Source organism: Rana temporaria, chromosome 7 (assembly GCF_905171775.1).
Source record: "Rana temporaria chromosome 7, aRanTem1.1, whole genome shotgun sequence".
In the NCBI taxonomy this organism is placed as follows: domain Eukaryota; kingdom Metazoa; phylum Chordata; class Amphibia; order Anura; family Ranidae; genus Rana; species Rana temporaria.
The window spans coordinates 69,147,651-69,173,580 of NC_053495.1; the positions used below are offsets into that span (position 1 = coordinate 69,147,651).

General features: G+C 47.3%; 1 protein-coding gene across 2 annotated transcripts in view; it reads left to right on the forward strand.

Moving 5' to 3' along the window:
- Positions 1 to 25,930, forward strand: part of RANGAP1 (Ran GTPase activating protein 1) — a 218,029-nt gene that overhangs the window by 28,853 nt on the left and 163,246 nt on the right. For both annotated transcript variants that reach the window (XM_040359566.1, XM_040359567.1), the window contains exons 3-4: positions 6,671 to 6,798; positions 16,141 to 16,200. In XM_040359566.1, the coding sequence (XP_040215500.1) occupies positions 6,671 to 6,798; positions 16,141 to 16,200 (188 nt within the window). The remainder of the gene's footprint in view (positions 1 to 6,670; positions 6,799 to 16,140; positions 16,201 to 25,930) is intronic.

A 25,930-nucleotide genomic window follows, 5' to 3' on the forward strand; every position in this document is an offset into this window, starting at 1 on the left:
TTATACTTGCTTTGTTCCATGAGACTCAGAGCTGTTAGCCGGGTCCAAGTGGTAAATCAAATGTACACACAGGGTAGCATCACTCTAACTGTGAAAACCTCCAAATATGCATGTTGGTTACCGGTAGCTTCAGGCCTTGTGCCAGGTTCAGACGACCTCCCACTCGTCACAAACTCAGAATATAGATATATGGAAAGATAATAATGTGGTACTACAGCGCTATTATGGTGAATACAAAGGAAAAACAACAAGGATAACCAAATAATTAAAGCTGCATACATAAGAATAGTGTACTAAACTAATAAAAATGTGATGTGATGTAATGATGCGCTAAAATCAACCCTATATGCTGTACAATGATATATGGAAAGAACCCGCACTCTGGAATCCGCCAAAACATGTTGGCAGTTACTCTAAATTTGGACGGATTCCAGAGTGTGGGTTTTTTGCATTTATCCATATTCCAAGTGGTCAATCACTGGGCGGGACCCAGTGATTGGCATTTGCTGGAACGAATAACAGCACAGGCACCCCCTACCTGGAAATGCAGAATCGCATATGTATACACAGGGTAGAAATCCAGCAGATTTTCTAAGCCGCCAGCAACTGAGTCCAGGAGAATGGTCTCTACACCCCAACATATTTCAAACCATATGTCAGAAATGGGGTACCCCAGATGTAGACCTGTTGGCTTCCAGGTTCAACACAAAACTGGACAACTTTGTCAAGGACAAGGGATCCATTGACTCAAGGGTTGTATGTCCTGACTGTTCCATGGGATCAGTATTCTCTGGTTTATGCGTTCCCTCCAGTTTCGCTTCTCCCACGATTCCTTCAGAGAGTCAAGAGGGAAGGAAAGCCGGTGATTTTGGTCGCCCCGGCTTGGCCCAGGAGATCCTGGTGTACGGAAATAGTAAAGATGGCAGAGGGGAAGTCTTGGGTTCTCCCTCTACTCTCAGACCTACTCTCACAAGGTCCAATATTCCATCCTGTCTTACAAAGTCTAAATTTGAAGGTTTGGCTGTTAAGACCCACATTCTGAGAAGGCATGGGCTCTCAGGTCCAGTCCTATCCACGCTGGTTATTGCTAGGAAGCCGGCCTCCAGGCTCATCTACTATAGAATCTGGAAGGCATAGGTTTCCTGGTGTGAACCCAGGGGGTGGCATCCTAGAAAGTATGCCATTAGCAGGATTCTTGCCTTTCTTCAGTTAGGCAAAGAAATGAAGTTGGCCTTGAGCACTATCAAGGGCCAGATCTCGGCTTTGTTGGTATTCTTTCAAAGACCGCTTGCCACTCATTCCCTGGTCCGGGCCTTTATTCAGGGAGTGCTGCGCTTGAATCCGCTTAGGTCTCCCGTGTGCCCATGGGACTTAAATTTGGTTTTGTCTGTTTTACAGAAGCAAACTTTTGAACCATTGCACCATGCTTCTTTGGTTCTTTTGACAAAGAAATACATTTTTCTTGTAGCCATATCCTTGGCAAGGAGGGTATCGGAATTGGCGGCTCTCTCGTGTAAGGAGCCATATATGGTTAATCATGAGGACAGGGTGGTCCTGCATCCTCATCCAGCTTTTTTTTTTACCTAAAGCGGTTTCAGGATTTCATCTCAATCAAGATATAGTCCTACTGCCCTATTTTTTTTATTTTATTTTTTCCAGATCCGCAGACTGCGGAGGAAGAGAATCTACATTCTCTAGATGTTGTAAGAGCGGTAAAAATGTATTTGCAAGCTATGGCTCAGATACGAAAGACTGATTGTCTGTTTATTCTGCCACAGAACCCAAGGAAGGGCCAGGCAGAGTCAAAATCTACTATTAAAAGTTGAATTTGACAAGTCAATATTCAGGCCTATGCTTTGGAAAAGAAGTTTCCTCCTTTTCAGGTAGAAGCGAACTTGACTAGAGTAGTGGGTGCTTCATGGGCAGTGAATGACCAGGCCTCCATGGTTCAGAGCTGCGAGGCTGCTACTTTGACTTTGGTCCATACATTTACTAAATTCTACCAGGTAGATGTGAGAGGGCATGAGGTTGCCGCCTTAGGGCGTAGTGCACTGCAGGCAGCAGTATAGGTCCTCTGGCCCAATGGCGGTCTATGTTCCTGATCTGTGTATCCCTCCCCTCAATTTAAGCATTGCTTTGGGACATCATGATCTCACTATGTAATTATCAATGGCCCCGTGATGTATAAAAAAAATAGGATTTGTTGATCATACATCACTGGACACAGAGCCTTAATTACTTAATGGGTTATGTAGTCACCACAGGTGATTGGACACTGGCAAACCCAATTAAAATTGAGTTCCTCCCCCTATATAACCCCTCCCAAATGGAGAGTACCTCAGTTTTTTCACCAGTGTTAAGGTGGTTGGTCACGTTCAACATGTGCTAAGAAGAAAAATGCTCTTTTGATGGTCTGTCTGCAGAGACCTAGGAGCTATAACCGGTTCCATACCTCGGGTTGATATCCAAAGCCTAAGATGGGTGGTACCCGGGCCTCGTGTAATGAAGAAACAAGGTTTGCCTGGAATGTCTCTCTGCGGAGGTCTGGGCTCTGGGATCCAGACTTTGGTGTACTAATACAACTGTGGCACGAAAATTTTCTGGCAGAGTCTTCTACAGGTCCAGGTATGGGGTTTCTCTAATGGAACCCTTGATGAACCTGAAGGTTGGCACAACTTGCCTGCCGTGATGGGTGAAAGCTGGAACTACTCTTAGTAGCTTTTCCTGCTGCGTGGATAAGGTAAGAAGAGGATAATTTATTTTGTATTATCTTCTGTGAGTAGGATGTCTTTCCTGGTTTTCGCCACTGGATGGCGTAAGTGCATACGGGGTGTATTCTTACATAAGCCATCCAGGAACAAGCTCAGTGAAGTCTGTCAAATTTAAAACACCACTCGCCTCCTTCCGCCGCAGGCTGTGCCACAAACGCATACAGGGGTCCACAATGATGCCCCCAGAAATCTCTCCCCCCTTCCCTCGTTCTCCTGGGCTTCTCTGCATCAGGTTGTGCAGTGAGCTGATATTTTGTGTATTGCAAGACTATAGCACAACAGTGATTGCATTTATTTTGTGGATAGTACCTTTGCTTTGCAGTAAGGACTATTTCTCAGAGAAGAAGTTCAAGGGCTAGTAAAAGAGGCACCAGAAAATCCCTGCGTACGGTTAGGGATTCTGAGCTTGCCTGCAGTTTACCATCCCGCTCTGTCAGCCTGATAGCAGCCTCACAGGATGAGCCCCTGTCTAGTTTTGCAGCTTCTCCTATGACAGCTCCTGTATACGTCACTGAGGACGCTTTAAAAGTTGCTTAGAAGGAAGGATTGCTACTATTATTGCAACCTCCTTGAAAGATGGCAGAAAACGGGGTAGATCCCTTTCATCTGCTCTGGCTCTCTCATCAGATGAGCCTTCTGAGGGTGAAAGATCCCTCTCTGGAGATGATCATGTGCAGTCTGAGGACTCAGAGTATTCCTGCTATTTCTCAGTCGCTAAAAATGCAGGTGCAATATTATGCAGAGATGGTGCGTGCCACCTACAAATTGCCTCCTGTTGAAGTTCTAGGTCCTCTGTTTCCTCTTTGGGATCTCGGAAATCCCCGCAGGATGCATGCTCCTTTCCAATTCATCCCTTGCTGGATAAACTGATGTATGATGACTGGGTTCTCCCAGATAAACTGTTTTTTCTCCTAGGCAGTTTTCCCTCCTTTTATTCTATGGAGGAAGGTTGCACTAAGAAATGGGGGGTACCTGCTATAGATGCAGCCATTTCTTGTGCAAACAAAAACCTGTCAATGCGCAGGGTTTTGAGTCCCTATTAAAAGCCTCCTCTTCCATGGCTGGGGCTGTAGTACAACCTGCAGTTGCAGCCATTGGTGTATGTCCGTTCCTCAAGGAACCAATGAAGCAGATGATTAGCCTCCTCCCTGCAGAGTAGATTGAGGTTTATAAGGACCTTCCTAGTTGCCTTGTGTTTTTTGTGATTTGATGCGATTAGGGGCTCTGCTTAACAAGCATCCCGATTGAATCTCCTGCAGGTACATGTGCAGGTCCCTTTGGTTAAAACATTGGAAGGCCGAGGTTTCTTGCAAGAAATACTTGGCAGCGTTTGGGGATGACTTGGATAAATACATCCAAAAATTACCAGAGGCAAGTCCACTCTGTTTCTGGTTATGAAGAGTTAACGTCCTTCATTTAAGCGTTCTCTTTCTCCAGCCCCTGGAACCTCATTCTCCAGGCAGTTGAGACGGCCTCCCCAGTCTAACACTGGGGGAAAGGCCCAGAGCCAAGCCCAAGGGCAGAAAAGGACTTGGGGTTCAAAATCTAAGCAGACCCCCAAAACGTCCCCTATGAATGGATGCCCCCGCTCGGCAGAGTGCGGGGAAGGCTGCTGCAATTTGCAAACGCCATGGCGGAACGACGTTGAGGACAAGTGGATCATCTGCACAGTGTCCTCAGGCTACAAGCTACATTTCAGAGAACTTCCGCCACCCCGTTTTCTGAGATCAAGAGTTGTCAAAGACCCAGAAAAAAGAAGGCCTTTACTGTTGGCCTTGGAACACCTGTTGTCCCAAGGGATAATCTTGGAATTACCCCCAGAGCATAAGGGATTAGGGTTCTATTCAAACCTTTTCACGGTTCCAAAACCAAACGGGGATGTCGGACCTATCCTAGATCTGAAAAGCCTGAATCTGTCTCTGAACATTCGCTCCTTCCACATGGAGTCTTGTCTGCTCAGTTGTTTCCACCCTTCAGGGAGGAGAATTCCTGGCATCGACAGACATGTGCCAATATTCCCTGCTCACCAAAGATTTCTAAGGTTTGCGGTGGATCAGCGCCACTTTCAGTTTGTGGCCCTTCCTTTCGTTCTTGCTACAGCACCTCAAGTGTTCACAAAAATGCTGGCCCTAGCAAGACTAAGGGCACAAGGCATAGCAGTTACAGCCTATCTGGACGATCTGTTGATCATAGATCAGTCCGCCGCACGCTTAGGCCACAATGTGCACAGCACAGTACTTGGGCTGAGTCCTCAATCTGGAAAAATCCTCCTTGCAGCCTCAAAGAAGGCTGGAGTATTTGGGCATGATTATAGACACGTCCCAAAGCAAGCTATTACTTCCCTAGCCAAAGGCAAAACCATAGGAGTCTTGGTCCGAGTGATAAACGCAAAAAGAAGGCCTTCCATCTGTCCTATGCATGAGATTATTCCGCCCCCTGACAAACTGTATGGCTGAAATCGCATTCGGAACCAATCGCACACAGGACCCTTTTTTAGTCCGCATCAGAATCGGATTGCATGTGTGTTCAAACTTATACAATCCGATTCCTGTCTGAACTGTCAGTTCGCATTGTGATATGCGAGTTGAAATGGGAGTGTCGTTAACATTGTATGACACTCCCCAGCAGTTCGCATATGGCAGCGTGAACTGCCGTGCGAGTCGGGTGCGACGTGGGAACCCGCAGTGGATTTGCAGGGTTCCCGCATTGCACTAATGTGAACCGAGCCTTGGTGGAGCAGTCGGGCTACATTTGTAGGCTGTATGCTTTGAGCTCATTCAGCCTTACTGTGAAAAGCGAGGCCTCCACCCTTCCCGGTGTTCAAAAGGAATGTTGCAACTGTGATTAGGTGACCTCAGTCACACACACTGCACTATAACAATAATCAAATCACTGGAGCTTCTCCTCTGACTAGATACATCTCCCCTAAATCAGATCACTTGTCTGTGTATCTTCTGCTGGCTGTCCTGTGAGTTCACTGTACTATACATGCATTTCCTTTTCACACCCCATGATGGGAAACTTCCAGTCAAAACACAGGAAAGGCAGCCAATTCTAGGAGAGCTGGAGAGGGGAGAATTGTGAACTTAGTACACAGGATGTGCCTCTCAAGCTGGTGCATGAGATATGTAAATCACCTGTCACTCACAGCAAGGGGGAAGAACAGACAAAGTTTTCTGTTTGTCTCTTTTATCCCACTAAAAAATAAGAAGATTGCTCAGCGCTGGATTAACTCTCTGTGGCAAGACTGGGCACAGATGATAGGAAATCTTATACTCTACATTGTGTCAGCAAAAAAAAAGATAACATTTTGAATTCACATCCACTTTAATCTCTGTGTATCATCTGAGGCTGTTCACTTCACTGGGTATATGTGGGGATTTACATGCACGTTTAAGATAAAAAACTTCTGCCTTTACAACCACTTTAATCCTTATGCTGCTGCCATTAGATTGATCAGAAGGTTTATTTATCTGTTTTATTTTACATTTCTTCAATTGCTTCCTGGTTTCTGGCCTACGCCAAAATGATGTTATGTATCCCCTGAGTCTACAAGGAAGGGAGTAGGGACTTTCTTGGCGAAGCACCATCTCCTGCCTACATGTTTGAGCTTAGGGCAGATGGATTTTCTAGACATGACAAAGCCATTATTTCCATTGAGGACTCTCCCTCTAAAATGCTACGTAATTTGCCCCTTCTCAAGAGGTCTGTGACTAGAAATGCTAGGTGGTGATTTTGCTTTTCATATTTTATTAAAAGGAAATTAAAGAGCATTTTTTTGGTTCGTGGTAACTGTAGATAGTTTGTTTTGCCTTAACTGGAGGTTCCATTTGCGATTTCTTGCTTGTTTTAAATTTGATAGTCTTTTCGTGCTTTATTTAAACTTTTTTTATTTACAGCTGAAGATGTGATTCAGGAAATTAAGGACTATGAGGGGCTGCAGGCATTGCGTCTGGAGGGCAACACAGTAGGTGTGGAAGCAGCTAAAGCTATTGCTAAGGCTTTGGAAAATAAGTCTGATCTCAAGGTAACCATGTTGATTTTTTTGAGTGAAACATTGTAGCTATAAGGTATGGGTCTTAAATCCATTTCTCCATCTTTCATTGATGAACACAGCTTTATTTATTATATGTGCGGTTAGCCCCCTGCAGGATTATGCTGGCTAATGCAACAAAAAAGCAACTCAAGATGCCAGCAACGCCTGGTGACTGAACTTTAGTTTTATCCTAAGAGGAAGGAGGCTTTTTAGGGTATTTTGTTTTCTCTTTCGTTCATAGACGGACACAGCCTTCATTGACCTTAGGGTTATGCTTCTTCCTACCAGGAGATTTAGGCAGAATTCTACAGCACTTAAGGTGTTAAAAACTTTCCTTCATGCCGCTCCTCCCAGGGGGCGTGGCTCCCCCAGGGATAACCCCAACTCGGCTCTAGCAGCTTCAGTTTGTTTCTGCCTAACCGTCAGGAGAGTCAGGCTCTCTCTGGAGTCCTGGACTCTGGAGTTTTTTCTTGCAAATTTTTTTGCATTTTGCGAGTTTTTTCCTCGCTTATTTATTTTATTTTTATTTTTGAATCCTGCCATTCTTCTATCAACAGCCGACTGGGTGACAGGCTGGGTCCTCGACCCTTGTAGTCCCCCCAGGTTCGGCCTTTGAGCGTGTGCCGGCCCTCAGCTCCGCTTTGGGACGTCCACAACAGGCCCCATTGCTCCAGGGGCGGCCGGGGAACTTCGGTTCTAGGGCACACATATGACCGGTCTCTATGGCCTTGTCACAGTGTGTCTGGCTGACAACCATGCCGTTCGCGGACGTTGGTTCTGTCTGGGATACCTCCAGCCGGGTAGTCGGACAGGTAAGTAGTGGCCCCTTACTCAGGTAAGTGGTCTGGCTGGAATGTTTTCCCTTGGGAGGTCGACTGAGGGTTTTCCCCTGCTTTCCTCTCTCCCTTATTCCTCTCCCTCCTTCCCCCTTTGGGTGACGGCTGTGCAGGGTTTTTTTTTCTCTGGGGCTCATTTTTTCACTCGTGGTATGGCTGGGGCTGTTCTGTGTCACTGCAGGGGACTGTGGTGGACATTCTGGGCATTTTTGTGTGTGCTGTGTGCTGTTTTGGTGTACTGTCATTTTTGGGTACACTTGTCTTTTTAAAACTTCGCAACGGTGGCCATTTTGCCGGAGCCGCGCTTGTATTATTCGGCGGCCATTTTCTTGTGGCCGGCACCGTTTTCAGCACTAGTTCAGCCTCTAGTGGCCGTTTCGGCAGGGAAAAAAGACCGCGAATCATCTGAGGGGACAGACGCAGCGCTGCAGCTTCTCCTCAGCACACACTTGCCTTCACAGACCGCGCTGTACCAGAGGGTGGTGAGTCTCAGGGGGCCCCATACTGTGCTCTAGCGGCCGGGAGGTGACCTGTGGGGGACTTTTTTCCTGCCCTTGGCAGTAGGGGTGAAATGGCAACGGCAATATGGAGCCTGAATCAGGCCCCTCATTCCTTACAATGCAGGAATTAACCCTTAGCGCCCCTTCCCCTGCCACATCTGTTGAGTCGGTGTCGGCTGTCCTGGAGTCTTTTTCTCACCAGGTTTAAAGCAGCCAGTGCTCGGTTGGGGGGTAAAAAAGCGCCCCCCCCGGAGGCTGTTTCTGGGGATATCTCTGACGCAGAATCTGACAACGCTATTGCTGCTTCTGGTTCTGTCGTGTCAGAGGATGCGGGCTTAACCCACATGGACAGCAAGGATGACTCTGCTGCGGAGTCTGCTGATAAGGAATTTGTTGGAGCTCTTATTACTGCGGTGTGTGAGACTCTTCATTTAGAGGATGTGGCGGAGACACCAGCGGTGTCAGTCCCTTTTGGATTCCGCAAACCACCGCGTACCGCTAAGGTATTCCCCTGTGTTCCTTATTTAGACAATAGGTTGTATAAGGAATGGGATACACCGCAAAAGGTTTTTACGGTTCCTAAAAGCTTTGCTACCCGTTACCCCCTGGAGGAGGACTTTTTAAAAAAGTGGGTCACTCCTCCGTCGGTGGACCCTCCTGTGTCCAGACTGAGTAAGGCTACTATGTTGCCTGTGGAGGGGGCTCCTGCTTTCAAGGACCCCGCTGATAGGAGAGTGGAGGCCGTGGCCCGCTCCCTGTTCTCGGTGGTGGGTTCGGTGGTAAGGCCGGCTCTGGCCGGAGCCCTGGTAGCTCAGACGCTGACTGAAAGGGCGAAGCTCCTGCTGCAGGACCTGGAGGTCCAGGGGGCTTCCGAGTCCTCTAGGGACCTGGCTGAACAGTTGATTCAGGGTCAGAAGTTTCTCTGCGAGGCGGATATGGATTAGATTCCTTTGCTTTCCAGGGCTTCTGTCTACGCAGTGGTTCTGCGCCGCCTTATATGGCTGAAGTGCTGGTCGGCTGACCAGTCCTCAAAAAAGGCCTTAGTAGATTTGCCCTTTAAGGGCGGACGGCTTTTGGGGGCATCCCTGGATGACCTCATTAAGGATGCCACTGGAGGTAAGAGCACCTTGCTCCCTCAGTCGGGGAAGGGTAGGGAACCTCGCCGCAAGCAAGGTCCTACTTTTACTACCCCTAAGCGGTTTTTTCGTGCGGCTGGAAAGGGTCCGCAAGGTGCAAAAGCCCTTGCTGCCGGGCGTAAGCGCCCCTGGTTCAAAAAACCGAACAAGCCTGCTACTGCATGAAGGTCTGCCCCCGCCCGGGTCTCTGGTGGGGGGACGGCTTCACGACTTTGTGGATCGGTGGAATTCTCTTCTATCCGACCGTTGGGTTTGCGAGGTGGTCGCCTCGGGGTACAAGATAGAGTTCCTTTCTTGTCCCCCAAACAGATTTTTTCCATCCAACCTCCAGCTTCCTCCGGATCGTCGGCTAGCCCTGTCCGGGGCTGTCCAGGATCTTCTGGACAGGGGGGTGGTTGTGCCGGTCCCCTCGCTGGAACGGTTTCGGGGGTTCTACTCCAATCTGTTCGTGGTCCCCAAGAAAGGAGGGATTCGCCCTATCCTGGACCTAAAGGCCCTCAACTCCTTTGTCAAGGTGCAGCGATTCAGGATGGAGTCGGTCCGTTCTATCATAGCGTCCCTCCACCAGGGGGACTTCATGGCGTCCTTAGACATCATGGACGCATACCTGCATGTTCCCGTTTGCACAAGCCACCAAAGGTATCTGCGCTTTGCGATCGGGGAGGACCACGATCAATTCGTGGCCCTCCCGTTCGGGCTGGCGTCGGCACCACGGGTGTTCACCAAGGTGCTCGCCCCGATCCTGGCCTTGCTACGGCAGCGAGGGATCGCTATCGTGGGATACCTGGACGACCTTCTCCTGAGAGCTTCTTCAGGCTCCGAGTTAGAGGAGGACGTGTCCATCACGTGTCGGACTCTTCAGGAGTTCGGCTGGTTTCTGAATCTCAGAAAATCAGTGTTGGTTCCGTCCCAGAGGCTGGAACACCTGGGGCTGGTTTTGGATTCGGGGGAGACAAAAGTGTTCCTCCCATCGAAAAAACTGCTGACCCTGCAATCTGCAGTGAGACAGTTGTTGACCCAGAAGTGGTCATCTCTAAGCTTCTGCATGCGGGTTCTGGGTCTGATGGTGGCCTCCTTCGAGGCGGTTCCGTATGCCCAATTCCACACCAGGGTACTACAGAAGGAGATTCTGTCACGATGGGACAGGGTCCCATCTTCTCTGGATCGCCAGATTCGGTTGAGCCATCTGGCCAAGTCTTCCCTGGCATGGTGGCTGACGTCTCCGGTGCTTCGGTCCGGGAAGTCTTTTCTTCCGTGCCGCTGGACAGTGGTCACGACGGATGCCAGCCTCTTCGGCTGGGGGGGCGTCTGGGGCACCCAGTCAGCCCAGGGGCGCTGGACTCGGGAGGAGTCCCGCCTGCCGATCAATATCCTGGAGCTCCGAGCAATCAAGCTGTGCCTTGTCAGGTGGTCCCTGGAGCTACAGGGTCGTCCTGTCAGGATCCAGTCCGACAACGCCACGGCCGCGGCGTACTTCAATCATCAGGGCGGCACAAGGAGCTCGGCCGCAGCGACGGAGGTCGCTCACATATTTCGTGGGCCGAAAGGTCCGTTCCGGCCCTGTCGGCGGTATACATTCCGGGAGTTCTGAATTGGCAAGCCGACTTTCTAAGTCGCATGACTCTGGATCAAGGGGAGTGGTCTCTCCACCTGGAGGTGTTTCAGGTCCTGTGCCAAAAATGGGGCACTCCAGACGTGGACCTTCTGGCGTCCCGTCTCAATCGGAAGGTACCACGGTTTGTGGCCAGGTCAAAGGACCCGTGGGCAGACGCGTCAGACGCGTTAGTGGCTCCCTGGGGTCAATATCACCTGATTTACGCCTTCCCTCCTCTAAGGCTCCTACCCCGCCTGCTGCGCAGGGTGGAAGCCGAAGGTATTCCAACGATCCTGATCGCCCCGGATCGGCCGCGTCGCTCTTGGTACGCGGACCTGGTACGTCTGGTGGCAGACGCCCCCTGGCGTCTGCCTCTGAGGGAAGATCTCCTGTCTCAGGGCCCGATCTTCCATCCTGCTTTACGGTCACTGGCTTTAACGGCGTGGCTGTTGAGAACCAGGTACTGAAGGACCGGGGCCTGTCGGGCCCGGTAATCTCTACCATGCTGCGTGCACGGAAGTCCACTTCTCGAAAAATTTACCATCGTACATGGAAAGCATACATCTCTAGGTGTGAGGAGATGAAGTGGCACCCCCGTACTTACGTGGTGTCCCGGATCCTGCTGTTCCTACAGCGGGGAGTGGACCAGGCTCTTGCCTTGAGCACGATCAAGAGTCAGATTTCTGCTCTGGCTGTTTATTTTCAGCGTCCCTTGGCAGCGAATTCTTTGGTTCGCACGTTTGTGCAGGGGGTCCGGCATGTGGCCCCCCCGGTGCGCCCTCCGCTACCTTCTTGGGACTTGAATTTGGTCCTCTCGGCGCTTCAGCGTGCCCCCTTTGAGGACATTCGGGAGATCCCTTTGCTGACCTTGTCGCAGAAGGTGGTCTTTCTGGTAGCTATTACCTCTATCAGACGAGTGTCTGAACTGGCGGCCTTGTCTTGCAAGGCCCCCTACTTGGTCATCCATCAGGATAAGGCGGTGCTGCGCCCGCAGCCCTCTTTTCTTCCAAAGGTCGTTTCGGCCTTTCACATTAACGAGGACATTGTTGTTCCATCATTATGTCCTCAGCCGAAGAACCCGAAGGAAGCCATTTTACATTCTCTGGATGTGGTTCGGGCCCTTCGAGTTTACTTGTCGGCGACAGCTCAGTTCCGGAAGTCGGACTCGCTGTTCGTGTCTGTGTCCGGTCCCAGTAAGGGCCTGGCAGTCTCGTCGGCCACCATTTCCAGGTGGATCCGACAGGTTGTGCTTCAGGCCTACGCCCTGAAGGGGCGGGCGCCTCCCTTTCGGGTCACGGCGCATTCGACCAGGACGATCGGGGCCTCCTGGGCTTTCCGACACCAAGCCTCTGTGTTACAGGTGTGTAAGGCTGCGACCTGGTCGTCGGTCCACACTTTTTCAAAGTTTTATGAGTTGGATGTGAGTGCATCTTCTGATGCCTCCTTCGGCCGCAGGGTGTTACAGGCGGCAGTTTAAGGTTGGAGTTCCTCCGTTGAGTAACTCCGGTTTTGTTTGGGGTGTAACCTGTTTTTGCTGTGTTATTTTCCCACCCCTCAAATTTTTTTGACACTGCTTGGGGACGTCCCTAAGGTCAATGAAGGCTGTGTCCGTCTATGAACGAAAGAGAAAAAAGGATTTTTGTACTCACCGTAAAATCCATTTCTCTGAGTTCATAGACAGACACAGCACCCACCCCTCCTTGGTTTGTACTGCTTGTTACGAACTGAAGCTGCTAGAGCAGAGTGGGGGTTATGCCTGGGGGAGCCACGCCCCCTGGGAGGAGCGGCATGAAGGAAAGTTTTTAACACCTTAAGTGCTGTAGAATTCTGCCTAAATCTCCTGGTAGGAAGAAGCATAACCCTAAGGTCAATGAAGGCTGTGTCCGTCTATGAACTCAGAGAAATGGATTTTACGGTGAGTACAAAAATCCTTTTTTCGCAGTGGATTCGCCAAGTTCTAATTCAGGTTTGTGGGTTGAAAAGAAGAGTCCCATCCTTTTGGGGGAGAGCGCACTCTACCGGGGGAGTAAGTGCCTCATGGGCAGTGCGTCATCGAGCCTCTATGGCTCAGATTTGTATGCACTGATGACCAAGTTGTGGCCTTGCATTTGCTAAATTTTATCAAATAGATGCATGGCGGCAGGAGGATGCTGCGTTTGGCTGCAGTGTGCTGCATGCGGCAATATAGATCGTCTGATGATGGTCTGCATTGTTTGTGTGTCTCCCTCCCCTCAGGGGCATTGCTTTGGGAAGTCTCAGATAGTAATTACTATAGCTGCTCTGTGTCCTGTGATGTACGATAAAGGAAATAGGATTTTTTCTACAGCTAGCCAGTAAAATCCTTTTTTTGGAGTACATCACGGGACACAGAGGTCCCTCCCCCCTTTATTTAGGATATTCATTGTTTTGCTACAAAACTAAGGTACTTCCTGTATTGGAGTGGTTATATAGAGGGGGACTTACTGTCTTTTGGGTGTGCCAGTGTACATTTACCTATAGGTGGCGTATAACACAGATGGTAGTTACTATAGCTGCTCTGTGTCCTGGTATGTACTCCAAGAAAATAATTTTACAGGTAAGCGGTAGGAAAAATACTGTTATCTCTTAATACTGCAGAATTCATCCGGCTGCTTCTGTCATATCATCCATAACCACCAATGAACCAGTGCCACTGGAAGCCATCACACTGCCTCCATCATGTTTTACAGATGTGTACTTTGGATCATGAGCTGTTCCAAGCCTTTGCCACACTTTTTTTTTCTTCCCTTCATTCTGGTACAGATTAATCTTTCATCCGTCCAAAGAATGCTTTTCCAGAACTGGTCTGGCTTTTTTGATGTTTTTTGGCAAAGTCTAATCTGGCTCTTCTATTCTTCAGGCTTATGAATGGTTTGCATCTTGTGATGAACCCTCTGTATTTGCTCTCGTGAAGTCTTCTTTTGATTGTAGATTATGAAAATGATGCGCCCACCTCCTGGAGAGTGTCCTTCATATGTCTGGATGTTGTAAATGGGTTTTTCTTTACCATAGAGAGGATCCTGCGATCATCCACCACTGTTGTATTCCGTGGACATCCAGGCCTTTTTTATGTTGCTGAGCTCACCAGTGGGTTCTTCTTTCCTCAGAATGTACCAAATGGTTTATTTGGCCACTCCTAATGTTGCTGTTATCTCTCTAATGGATTTGTTTAGCTTTTGAAGCGTTACAATGGCCTATTTCACATGCATGGACAACTCCTTTGAACACATGATGTAAATTCACAGCAATAGATCCCAAATGCAAATACCACACTTGGAATCGATTTCAGACCTTTCACCTGCTTAACCACTTGCCGACCAGCCGCCGCCGTTCTACTGCAGGTTGGCTCTATTGCGCGAAATGCTGTAGCTGTGCGCCGGTTCATGCAATAGATACAGTGGGTGATGCACGTGACTGGCGGCTGTGATGTCTGTCGGGCCACGTGTAATCGCTTCACAGAGAGCCAGAATGGGGAACTGTCAGTGTAAACGCACCAATCCCCATTCTGACAAGGGGAGTAGGGAGAGACTGTCTGTTCCTAGTGATCAGGAACAGCGATTTCTCTCCTCCTGTCAGTATACTCCCCCTACAGTTAGAAACGCCTCCCAGGGAACACATTCAACCCCTTAATCATCACTATTGTTAGGCCCTTCTCTGCCAGTTTCAGTTATACAGTAATCAGTGCATGTTTATAGCAATGATCTCTGTATAAATGTCACTGGTCCCAACAAAGTGTCAAAAGCATCCACTTCGTCCACCGCCGTGTCGCAGCCGCTAGAAATCGCTTTTCATTGCCATTACTAGTAAAAAAAATAATAAAAATGCCATAAAGCTATCCCCTATTTTGTAGATGCTATAACTTTTGCGCAAACCAATCAATATACGATTACATTTTGTTTGGGTACAACATTGTACGACCGTGTAATTGTAATTTAAAGCGACATGGTGCAGGACAGTGCAAAAAATGGCCTGGTCATTAAGGGGGTAAATCCTTCCGGTCCTTAAGTGGTTAATTGATGAATAAATAACGAAGGACTGGCCCAAACCTGGTCATGAAACGCCTTTTGATTCTATTGTAAAATTACTTGTGGTCCCTTGAAAAAGGGGATGGCTATTAAGAGCTGCATTTCCTAAATCCTTCCTTCCGATTTTGATGTACATAACCACAAATTAAACCTGAGAGCGTGTGTGTGTGTGTGTAAAAAATAAATATAGATAGATAGATAGATAAATATCTCCTGTTGTTTTCGGCAATTACCTCTGCATATATGTATTCAAAAATAAATTGTCATTTTTAAAGTTTACACTTATACACCACCCTTTTTTTTTTTTTTAAGGTTTTTATCTTATTTTATAAAAAAAACAATAGGCCAACTTAATTGATTATGAAAATAATCATTAGTTGCAGCCCTACTTTGTTGTTGCCATGAAAAAAAGCAGGGTCCGTCAATTTAAAATAGAGATTTTTTTTTTTTTAACAGTAAATACAAACATTTTAAGCCCCATGCACATGGGCCGAATGCTGTCCGACATCGGCTGTTTCTATTAAAACTGGCAGACTTTCGGCCCGTTTGTAAGGCACTTGATCCGATAGAAGCTGGCCGGGCATGCTGGAAAACCAGCAGCCGACCGGCTCACGATCAGCGCCAATGACCGTCCCCCTGTCTGAACACACTAGCTCAGTGGGGCAGATCGCTGTACTAATGTCAAATCGTTGATACAGCGGCTCCGACCGGAGTCAACTGTGTTTTTTTTTTTTTTTTTTTTTTTTTTTTCATTCCACCCGCTGTCTTGAAAGTGGGGGAAAAAATTGTGTGCACCAGGCTTTACTTTCAAGATTTTATGTTTAAAGCGGAGTTCCAGTCTCCCCCCCCCCCCCCCCCCCAACAATATTTTGTTTAAAGACCGCTCTGTGTTTGTCCAAACATGTACATTACCATTTGCAACATGTCATATGTGTTGAACATTTACTTTAAAAAAAATGTTTACTTGCAGATCTCGGAAGCAGCATATCATGTTGGGCACTATATTCATAGAGATACATTGAAGTTGGTATTATAGTTATTGCTAAATACTAGATAATCATAAACATTCGCAAAAATTGTTTAAACATCACTTATATTAAGACACATGGCCATTGTTGATACTGTAATGAATAACTTGGACTTTACAAAATGGCAATGACTGTTTCTTTAATGCATTTTGTTGCCTGACAACCTTTTAGATTTTACGATTTGTCTTTTTTCTAGCGTTGCCACTGGAGTGACATGTTCACTGGAAGACTAAGATCTGAAATTCCTCCTGCATTAGTAAGTATGATACTATGTACTTTATCGCCACTGTACCTTTTTTTTTTTTTTTTTTTTTTTTTTTTTTTTTTTTTTTACAACATATAACTTTGTCTTAATTATGTGAATAAACTAGTTTCTTGGGGCATAGTAGCACATGTGGTCACATAGGTAACTTTTTACATGATCATTCTTCAAATTTTGACCCAAAGCTCTCTAGATACAGTGAGTATAGAAAATATTCACCCCCCCCCCCCTTTAAAATAAAATTTTGTTGCTTTGCAGCCTAAAATAAAGACAGGCACAGTCTTTGTTTTTATCCAGCTGTATTCACTAGTGCAATTTAGAACATCCAAGTGAAAAGTATAACACCAACATGTCAGAAAAAAATAATATACAATCTAAAAAAAAAAAAAGAATCACTGAGTTGGAAAAAGTATCACCCCTCTTATGTCCGTATTTTGTTGAACCACCTTTTACTTTTTACCTTTTGAGCCGCCGTGGGACCCCAAAAGAGGATGATCGGGGGCACTCTGCAAAACGAGCTGCACAGTGGAGGTAAGTATTTGCTTGTTGTTGTTTTTTATTATAATTTGCAAACCTTTACAACCCCTTTAAGTCTGGGCTCTGACTAAGACATGCAAGGACATTCACCCTTATTTCATTCAACCACTGTGTTCATTTTTGCTGTGTGCTTTGGGTCCATTGTCATGTTGTAAATATAAAAAAAAAAAAAAGTTTGAGAATCATGATCTTTATTCTAAGCAAAAAAATTGTGATTCTCATTTTTTCCAGAATCGTGCAGCTCTAATATGTTCTCTATCCCCTTAGCCACTGGTGTTGTACAATCCCCACTGTAGTTCCTTGTAAAGGCAGGGGAGGTGTGATCCCGTTGCTGCAGTGGGTGGCATCCACTGTACTGTGTAGGTAGATGGTCTATGCCGCCTCCTGTGACCTCACACTTTTACTAACAGTACTTGTTGGTTGGGGACCTTGATTGGAGAGTGTGAACAAGTTTTACTTTTGACTGCTGGTGATTGCTGTGTTGCATTTCAGGTTCTTTTTGGGGCTTTTCCTTGCAGCTTTTTAACACCTTTTTCTGGCACTTTTTAAACAGCCTCTTTTTTTTCTTCAGCCTACTAATTAAGGGGAGTGGTTAATTGGTCACAGGTGCTTGAGGCCTATATACATTTCTGTGGAGCTCATTTTGAGCCTGCTGGAACTCTGTCCAAGTAAAACTGAACTAAGTGGTAAGTTAAAAACAAGAGGTTATAACATGGGTCATAGTACCTGTGTAGTGTGAATACCTGAGTGTTGCCTGAGTAGTGTGTGTGTGGATCGTTCGTATTTGTGTGTTGTGGACTTGGGTATTGTGCGTGCCTGTTGGTCTGTGAGTGCACGTTTGGTCTGCAAGTACCTGTGTATTGTCTTGTTGAGTATTGGTGTCAGGAAGCTAGTTGTTAGGTAATTTGGACAGGTTATATAATTCCCAATCCTCATTAAATGAATAGGTTCGATGCCCGGCGGGTGTGGTGGCGCCTCGGTGTACATCTTGCAGCATGTATGCGTTCCTTCATCATCCAATCGAGAACGAACACTGCTGTGCAAAATGTAAGCACATTGTTTCCCTGGAAGCCCAGTTTCTGAATCTGGGGAAGTAACTGTCAGCGCTGAGAAGACCCTCCATACTAAAGGAGAGCCGGAAGGTCCCAGGCAGGGGCCATCACAGGTGGGGGAGACAAAGAGGTGCAGGCACTAGAAAATTAGATGGGTGACAGTCAGGACTGGTAGAGGGGGAAGTGCCAGGGAGGCTGATCCAGGGCTGGAGCATCCAAATATGTACACTCCCTCTCGACATTGGTGAAACCAGTCAGGGACCAGAACTGCTGGAGCTGAGGGACTCTCCTAGTCGCCGGGGGATGAACTCCTCCAGTGAGAGTGGGGGGAGCGAAAGGAAAGACAGGCTCTGGTGGTAGGGGACAATTCTTAGGATCTGTATGTGCCGAACTGTATGTTGCCTACCGGGCGCTCGGGTTCGGCACATCATGGATCTGGTTGACAGAATTCTGGGAGGGGCTGGGGAAGACCCTGCTGTTATGGTGCACATTGGCACCAATGACAAAGTCAGAGGCAGGTGGAGTGCCCTAAAGAACGATTTTAGGGACTTGAGAGTGAAATTGAGGAAAAGGACTTCCAAGGTAGTATTCTCAGGAATACTACCGGTATATTGAGCCACACCAGAAAGGCAGAGGGAGATTAGGGAAGTAAACAAGTGGCTGAGGAGCTGGTGTAGTAAGGAACATTTTGGGTTCCTGCAGGACTGGGCCGACTTCTCAGTCGATAACCAGTACTATAAAAGGGAGGGACTACACCTAAATGTGGAAGGTGCAGATCAGCTGGGAATTGGTTAAAAATTTAAAGGGGTTTTTAAACTAGGCGGGAGGGTCCAGAGGTAGAGATAGTCAGCGCGGAACATATTCCAGAGGGTAGTATTGTGGTGGCATTAGTTTGGATTTTGTAGGAATTTCAGAGACCTGGTTCAACAGCTCTCATGATTGGCTGGCAACCATTCAAGTGTATACCCTTTATCGCAAGGATAGAGAGGGTAAGAAAGGTGGAGGGGGGGTATGCCTATGTATCAAAAATAATGTACAAGTGATTGTGAGAGATTACATCACTAAGGGAGCTAGGGAGGAGGTGGAATCCTTATGGTAGCGCTCCAAAGGGATGAAGCTAAGGGGAAAATGATACTGGGAGTATGCTATAGACCCCCTAACCTGAGGGAGGAGGGGAAGACGGATCTCCTATCACAATTTGGATTAGCAGCAATGATGGGAGGTGTTATAATGGGGGATTTTTAATTATCCAGACAGACTGGGCAGAGGGAACCATGCATTCATCTAAGGCTCGCCAGTTCCTAAATGTCTTGCAGGACAATTTTATGGGTCAGATGGTAGACGCACCAACTAGAAATAAAGCGTTACTGGATACTGATTACCAACAATACAGATCTGATCACGGATGTGGAAATACAGGGCAATTTAGGTAACAGCGATCACAGGTCAATTGGCTTCAGTATAAATTGCACAAATAGGAAACATAAGGGGAATACAAAGACACTGAATGTCAAAAGAGCCAACTTCCCTAAACTACAAACCTTGCTAGAAGGCATAAATTGGGATACAATCTTACAACAAAGAACACGGAGGAGAGATGGGTTTGTTTTAAGAGCAAATTAAATAAGGACATTGGCCAATGCATCCCATTGGGTAATAAATTTAAATGAGCGGGCGTGTCCGACTTTCGGTATGTGAGGAGTGTTTCCTTGAGAGCTCCGGACCGCGCTGTAATCCTTAACTTATCCTGTGGAGCCCCAGGCTTGGATTTCAAATTCTGACCGGCGGAGATTGCTGGGGAACAATCCGGGCGCATGACCATGGTAAATAAATACGGTCCGAGGGTCGGTGGCACGCCCGCGGACCGTCTTGCTAAGTTTGCCCACGAGGCCAGCCAAGATGGCGCCCGGCCTGCAGCAGCGCGGCACGGCTCTGCTCCGGTGGATGACGGCCTGTGGACTGAGGGGGACAAGGACTGGACAGACCCGCCCGACCCGCTGGCGGATCCCCTGCCCTCTCCCTCGTCGGAGTCGGGGGAGAGAGGCTCCGGTGCACAGATGAGGGAGCCGATGCTGGCTCCGATTATGGACACCATTAAAAGCTGCCATGCGGCGCTGGCCACGCAAATAGACAGTATCAGGGTGGACTTTGGCATACTAAAAAGGAGGATGTCCATAAGATCAGACACAGAGTTAACAATGCTGAACAGCGTATTGGGGCGGTGGAGGATGATTTAAACCCGCTCATGGTCCATGTAAGAGATATGGTGGCGGACTACAAGTCCCAGGAGGCCAAAATAGGAGACATGGAAGACAGACTCAGAAGGAACAACCTTTGCTTTCTAGGTTTCCCTGAAGGATCAGAGGGTAAGCACCCAGAGGATTTCCTAACATCATGGCTGCAGCAAATCTTTGGAGCTGACAGCTTCTCCCATCTCTTCGCTATTGAGAGGGTTCACAGAGTCCCCCTGCGGGCTCCGTAGCAACCGGGCAGATACCCAGGGCCTATGTTGGCTCGCTTCCTATACTTCAGGGATAAAGAATCTATTCTTCGTAAGGCCCGCACCATGCCAGATTTGATGTACAACAACAACCGCGTCACCATCTTCCCTGATTTCTCAGCTGCGACACAGAAGCAGCGTGCAGCTTTCCAAAGTGTGAAGCTGCGATTGCGGGAGCGTAGTCTTCCCTACAGCATGTTATACCCTGCTAAGCTGAGAGTGGTGCACAACGGCAAGACCCAATTTTTCACCTCGCCTAAAGAAGCAAACCATTGGTTGGAAACCCTCGGTGCTGCATATGGGGCCCTTGCTGTGGTCTTAAGGTAACTCTTTTGCACGTGTTAAGGAGAGGCTACTCTGAGATGGTGCTATGGAACTATCCTTCGCTGAATGAGATGTACATTTGTTAACCCCTGTTGCTCGCACAGCTATGAGGCTCAGATATTTGAACCAAACATCAGTGCGGTTCGTCAGTTGCTCTATTGACTGTCACATACCTACCCCTGCTCTTCCTGTCCAGCTGGACTGGGAGAAATACCCCATGGGGGTGACTTGTTTTTCTTTTGATGGATACACTGTTTGGGGTGACGGTCCGTGGGTTGTTTGGGGCTAAGAGCTTTGGTTTTCAAACACTTAGAAAGTCATAAGCCGAATATTGTCTTCCTTCAGGAGACGCATCTGGTTGGCTCTAAAACATTGGCCCTCCACAGGGCATTTATAGACAGGGCATTCCATTCTGTGTACTCAAACTATGCAAGGGGGGTTTCGGTGTTGGTGTATAGATCTCTTTTGTATACTGTTAAGCTGGTTAAAAACAGACCCATTTGGCAGATATGTAATCCTAGTCCTCATTATAAATAATAGACCACATACCTTTGTGGCACTATATATACCACCCCCATTCACAGAGAAGGTATGGGAAACAATTATGTCCGCAGTGCTTATGGTGGCGGAGGGGCCTATAATTCTAGCAGGGGACTTGAACGTGGTTTTGTCACCAGCAATGGACAGATATGATATGGCCCCTTTGGACAGCTCTCCTCTGGGGCATGTGTGGAACCCTATGACTTGGTAGAGGCATGGAGGTGGAAAAATCCTAATACTAAAGCAAGGATATGCAATTAGCGGACCTCCAGCTGTTGCCAAACTACAAGTCCCATCATGCCTCTGCCTCTGGGTGTCATGCTTGATGCTGTCAGAGTCTTGCTATGCCTCATGGGACTTGTAGTTTGGCAACAGCTGGAGGTCCACTAATTGCATATCCCTGTACTAAAGCATACTCCTGTTATTCTGCCACATGCAACACCTTGTCCAGGCTGGACATGTGTCTTGTTTCCAGGGGGCTCCTTCCTAGGATGCTGGATGTCCGGTACCTCCCCCGAGCCGTCTCGGATCATTCTCCACTGTTAATCACAATAAATATGGAGGGACCAAGGGGGTTCGTTTTATGGAGACTGAGCCCTTTGTGGCTCAAGGAGGAAATCTTTGAGAGATCTACTTTTACAGGTATTAATGCCTCCTGGAAGGAGAATAGAGGTGAGATTCCTGTGGGTGTTACATGGCCACGCTTCGAGGCTCTGTCTCAGGCGTCATTAAACAACTTAGGTCAGATAGGGAATGGAAGTTGAGGGAATCAGAGCAAGTTGCCGCCGAGGTGGACTATATTAGGAAACCTAATCCTGATACTCACAGGACATGGAGGGAGGGAGTTGGACAACTTGATCTAGTATTGGTGGAAAAAACTTTTGTATCAGTCCCAACGCATATTTGAATTTGGCAACAAAAACAGTAGATTACTGGCCTACCTGGCTCACTCGCAGCAACCTGCTGCCTCTATCCCACGCATCTATGACAGACAGTGGAATCTTTGTACGTCGCAGATGGATATAGCTGACGCCTTTTTTGAGTTCTATTCGGACTTATATTCTTCCAGAGTGGACTATGGGGAGAAGGAGGTGCATGATTACCTGGCCCCTATTCCAATCTCGGAACTGTCTGAAGAGGTGGCGAGGGAACTGGACCTCCCAATAACTGTAGAGGAAGTAGTGTCCGCTATACGCTCACTCAGCCCGAATAAGATGCCAGGACTGGATGGCATGATATGATACTATGCAGAGAATCTGGCTCCTAGACTGCTGGAAGTGTATAGCAAGTCCTTTGTACTGGGGGAGCTCCCGGAAACTCTTAGAGAAGCCCTTATTGTACTGATTCCAAAACCGCACAAGGACCATGAGTTATGTGAGTCATATAGGCCTATCTCATTAATCAATGTGGATGCTAAAATCCTAGCTAAACTACTAGCTGCTCGCTTGAATAAGGTCATAGCTTCAGTTATACATCCTGATCAGACAGGCTTTATACCAGCCTGTTCGACAGCCATAAACCTGAGAAGGCTCTTTACTATCTTACAAACTGAAGGACCCACCCCTGACACTAGAATAGTGGTGTCATTAGACACGCATAAAGCTTTTGACTCCATTGAATGGCCATACCTGATAGCGGTTTGGATTTGGTCCCAAATTTATAGCTTGGGTGAGACTACTGTATACTACACCATTGGCTTGTCTGCGAGTGAACAATATCGTTACGGAGCCCTTTAGGATAGCTAGCGGCACTAGGCAGGGGTGCCCATTGTCACCCCTGTTGCTTGCCCTCGCTATAGAGCCTCTGGCGGCTCTCCTGCGGGCGGATGTAGGGATCAAGGGCTGTTCTATTAATGAGAGAGAGGAAAAAACCTCACTTTATGCAGACGATATGCTTTTGTATCTGGCTGACGCAGGGGGCTCCTTGACATCTGCCCTGGAAAGAATATCTGGATTTGGAGGGTACTCTGGATTCAAGGTAAACTAGAGTAAACCTGTGGTCTTCCCATTTTCCTCCCTCTAATGCCCCCGGGGGCCCCGTTACAGGTGGTCCCCTGCTTTCGTTACTTAGGAGTTGAGATTCAGCTGCCATTGAGGTGGTCCCCTGCTTTCGTTACTTAGGAGTTGAGATTCAGCTGCCATTGAACACATATATAAAAAATAACCTGCTCCCGATGGTGGCGCGTCTCAGAGAGCCTGCAATTCTGGAGCACGTTGCCCCTGAACCTCCTGGGTAGAGTAAATATATATAAAATTATATATCTCCCTAGATTTTTATACATACTTTGGCATGCACCAATTTACTTACCTAAGAAACTGTTTGCGGATATCAATGCGCTACTTCTTCCCTTTCTATGGGGAGCTAAACTGGCTCGGGTGTCTTTGGACACCCTGTTCTTGCCGATAAGGGTAGGATGCCTGGCGTTACCAAATTTACAGTGCTACTATCTTGCGGCTCAGCTGTCACATGTGCATTGGTGGGGCTTCCCGAAGTTGAACAATGCCTCAGTGGCGACCCAGGCAGCACAGATGCATTCATATGAAGCTCTAATTAATGTTCTATACCGTAATGGCCCATACCCAGTTCGGGGGGGGGCAGGAATACTGGATCTGTCCCATAAGATATTTCATATGTGTAATGCTAAGATGGGGGGTACCGGCTTGTCTGGCTCTCCGAATGCCCCATTGTGGCATAATCCTCAGCTGAAGGAAATATATAAAATCCCTGATGGTGATTGCTGGGCTGCGTACGGGGTCAAATATGCACATCAGTTGTATAGGGACGGAAGGTTCAGATCTTTTATGGACCTGAAGTCTGAATATAAAATGCCTAACACTTTTCATTTCCGATATCTGCAGCTGCGGCATGCAGCGCGGGCTCAGTATGGGGGGGGGGGGTTTCTGCTCCCTTCTATTACGCAGAAAATTATCGCTGAGGAGGATCACTCCAAGCTTGTTTCTAGATACTATTTTTCGTTGCTGACGACATCTTCTGCCAGAATGGAGAGGGTGGCGACGCAGTGGAAGACTGATGTTCCATCCATGACAGATGAGTCCTGGGCTGATTGGTTGAAATACTCCTCTGGAAATGTCGAGGTGGGATAAGAGGATATAAGTTTAAGTTTGCTTTTTGATTGAAGACTGTTCTAAGTGTTATATGATTACGAATCTATAGTTAAACATGTATAATATGCACTTCATTCGGAGTTTTGTTTTACTGAGCTTGTACAGTGTCACTGTGAATTTCAATAGCCACGTGATGTAATACCTTTTTTGTTTTATTTTGTCTTTGTTTTTCTGAAAAATTTCAATAAATTTACCCTTTAAAAAAAAATAATAATTTAAAAGAGCGAACAAAAGTCCTGGATGACTTAACTCCAATGTAAAAATGCATATAAAAGCAAAGGAGAAGGCCTTCAAAGAATACAAGCTTGAGGGATCATCATCATCAGCATCCAGACTTATAAAGAATGCAACAAGAACTGTAATGGAAGGAAGGAAAAGGACCTGGGGATCCTAGTAGATGATAGGCTCAGCAATGGCATGCAATGCCAAGCTGCTGCTTACAAAGCAAACAGAAAATTGTCATGCATTTAAAAAGGGGATTAACTCCAGAGATAAAAAGATAATTCTCCCGCTCTACAAGACTCTGGTCTGGCCGCATTTAGAGTATTCTGTCCAGTTCTGGGCCCCAGTCCTCAGGAAGGATGTACTGGAAATGGAGCGAGTACAGAGAAGGGCAACAAAGCTAATAAAGGGTCTGGAGGATATGTGTTATCAGGAAAGGTTGCGAGCACTGAACTTATTCTCTCTCTGGAGAAGAGATGCTTGAGAGGGATATGATTTCAATTTACAAATACCATACTGGTGACCCCACAATAGGGATAAAACTTTTTTGCAGAAGGGAGTTTATCAAGACATGTGGCCACTCGTTAAAATTAGAAGAAAGGAGGTTTAAAGCGGAGCTCCACCCTAAAGTGGAACTTCCTCTCATCAGATTCATCCCCCCTCTGGTGCCACAATTGGCACCTTTCAGAGGGGAGGGGGTGCAGATATTTGCATCCACTTCCGGCATAGACTCTGCGGGTAGTGCATCAGTCCCCCCCCCCCCCGTTGTGTTTTGCGAAACACACGGCTCCCAGAACACAGCTGGGAACAGTGAGGACGGTGCAGCGCGACTCGCGCATGCGCAGTAGGGAATCGGGCAGTAAAGCCGCAACGATTCACTTCCTGATTCCCTCACCGATTATGGCGGTGTGGGCAAACGAGAAACGAGCGATTGCTTGTCTTCTGCTGCTGACCGTCGCTGGACTCCAGGACAGGTAAGTGTCCATTTATTAAAAGTCAGCAGCTGCAGTATTTGTAGCTGCTGGCTTTTAGTAGTAGTATTTTTTACGGCGGAGCTCCACTTTAACTTTAAACTACATAGAGGGTTCTTTACTATAAGAGCGGAAAGGATGTGGAAATCCCTTCCACAGGCGGTGGTCTCAGCAGGGGGCATCGATGATTTTAATAAACTTTTAGATAAGCACCTTAATGACCACATCATACAGGGATATACAAGGTAATACTGACATATAATCACACACATAGGTTGGACTTTTGTCTTTTCAACCTCACCTACTATGTAACTATGTAACAGTCTTAGATATGCACAGCTCATAAAAAATGTGTCCTTCATCACATCCACATTCACTGTAAGGAGACAATGTGTAATGTGCTAACCCAGGGTTTCACAAATTTGCTTGGAATCTAGGAGCCAGCTAAAAAAG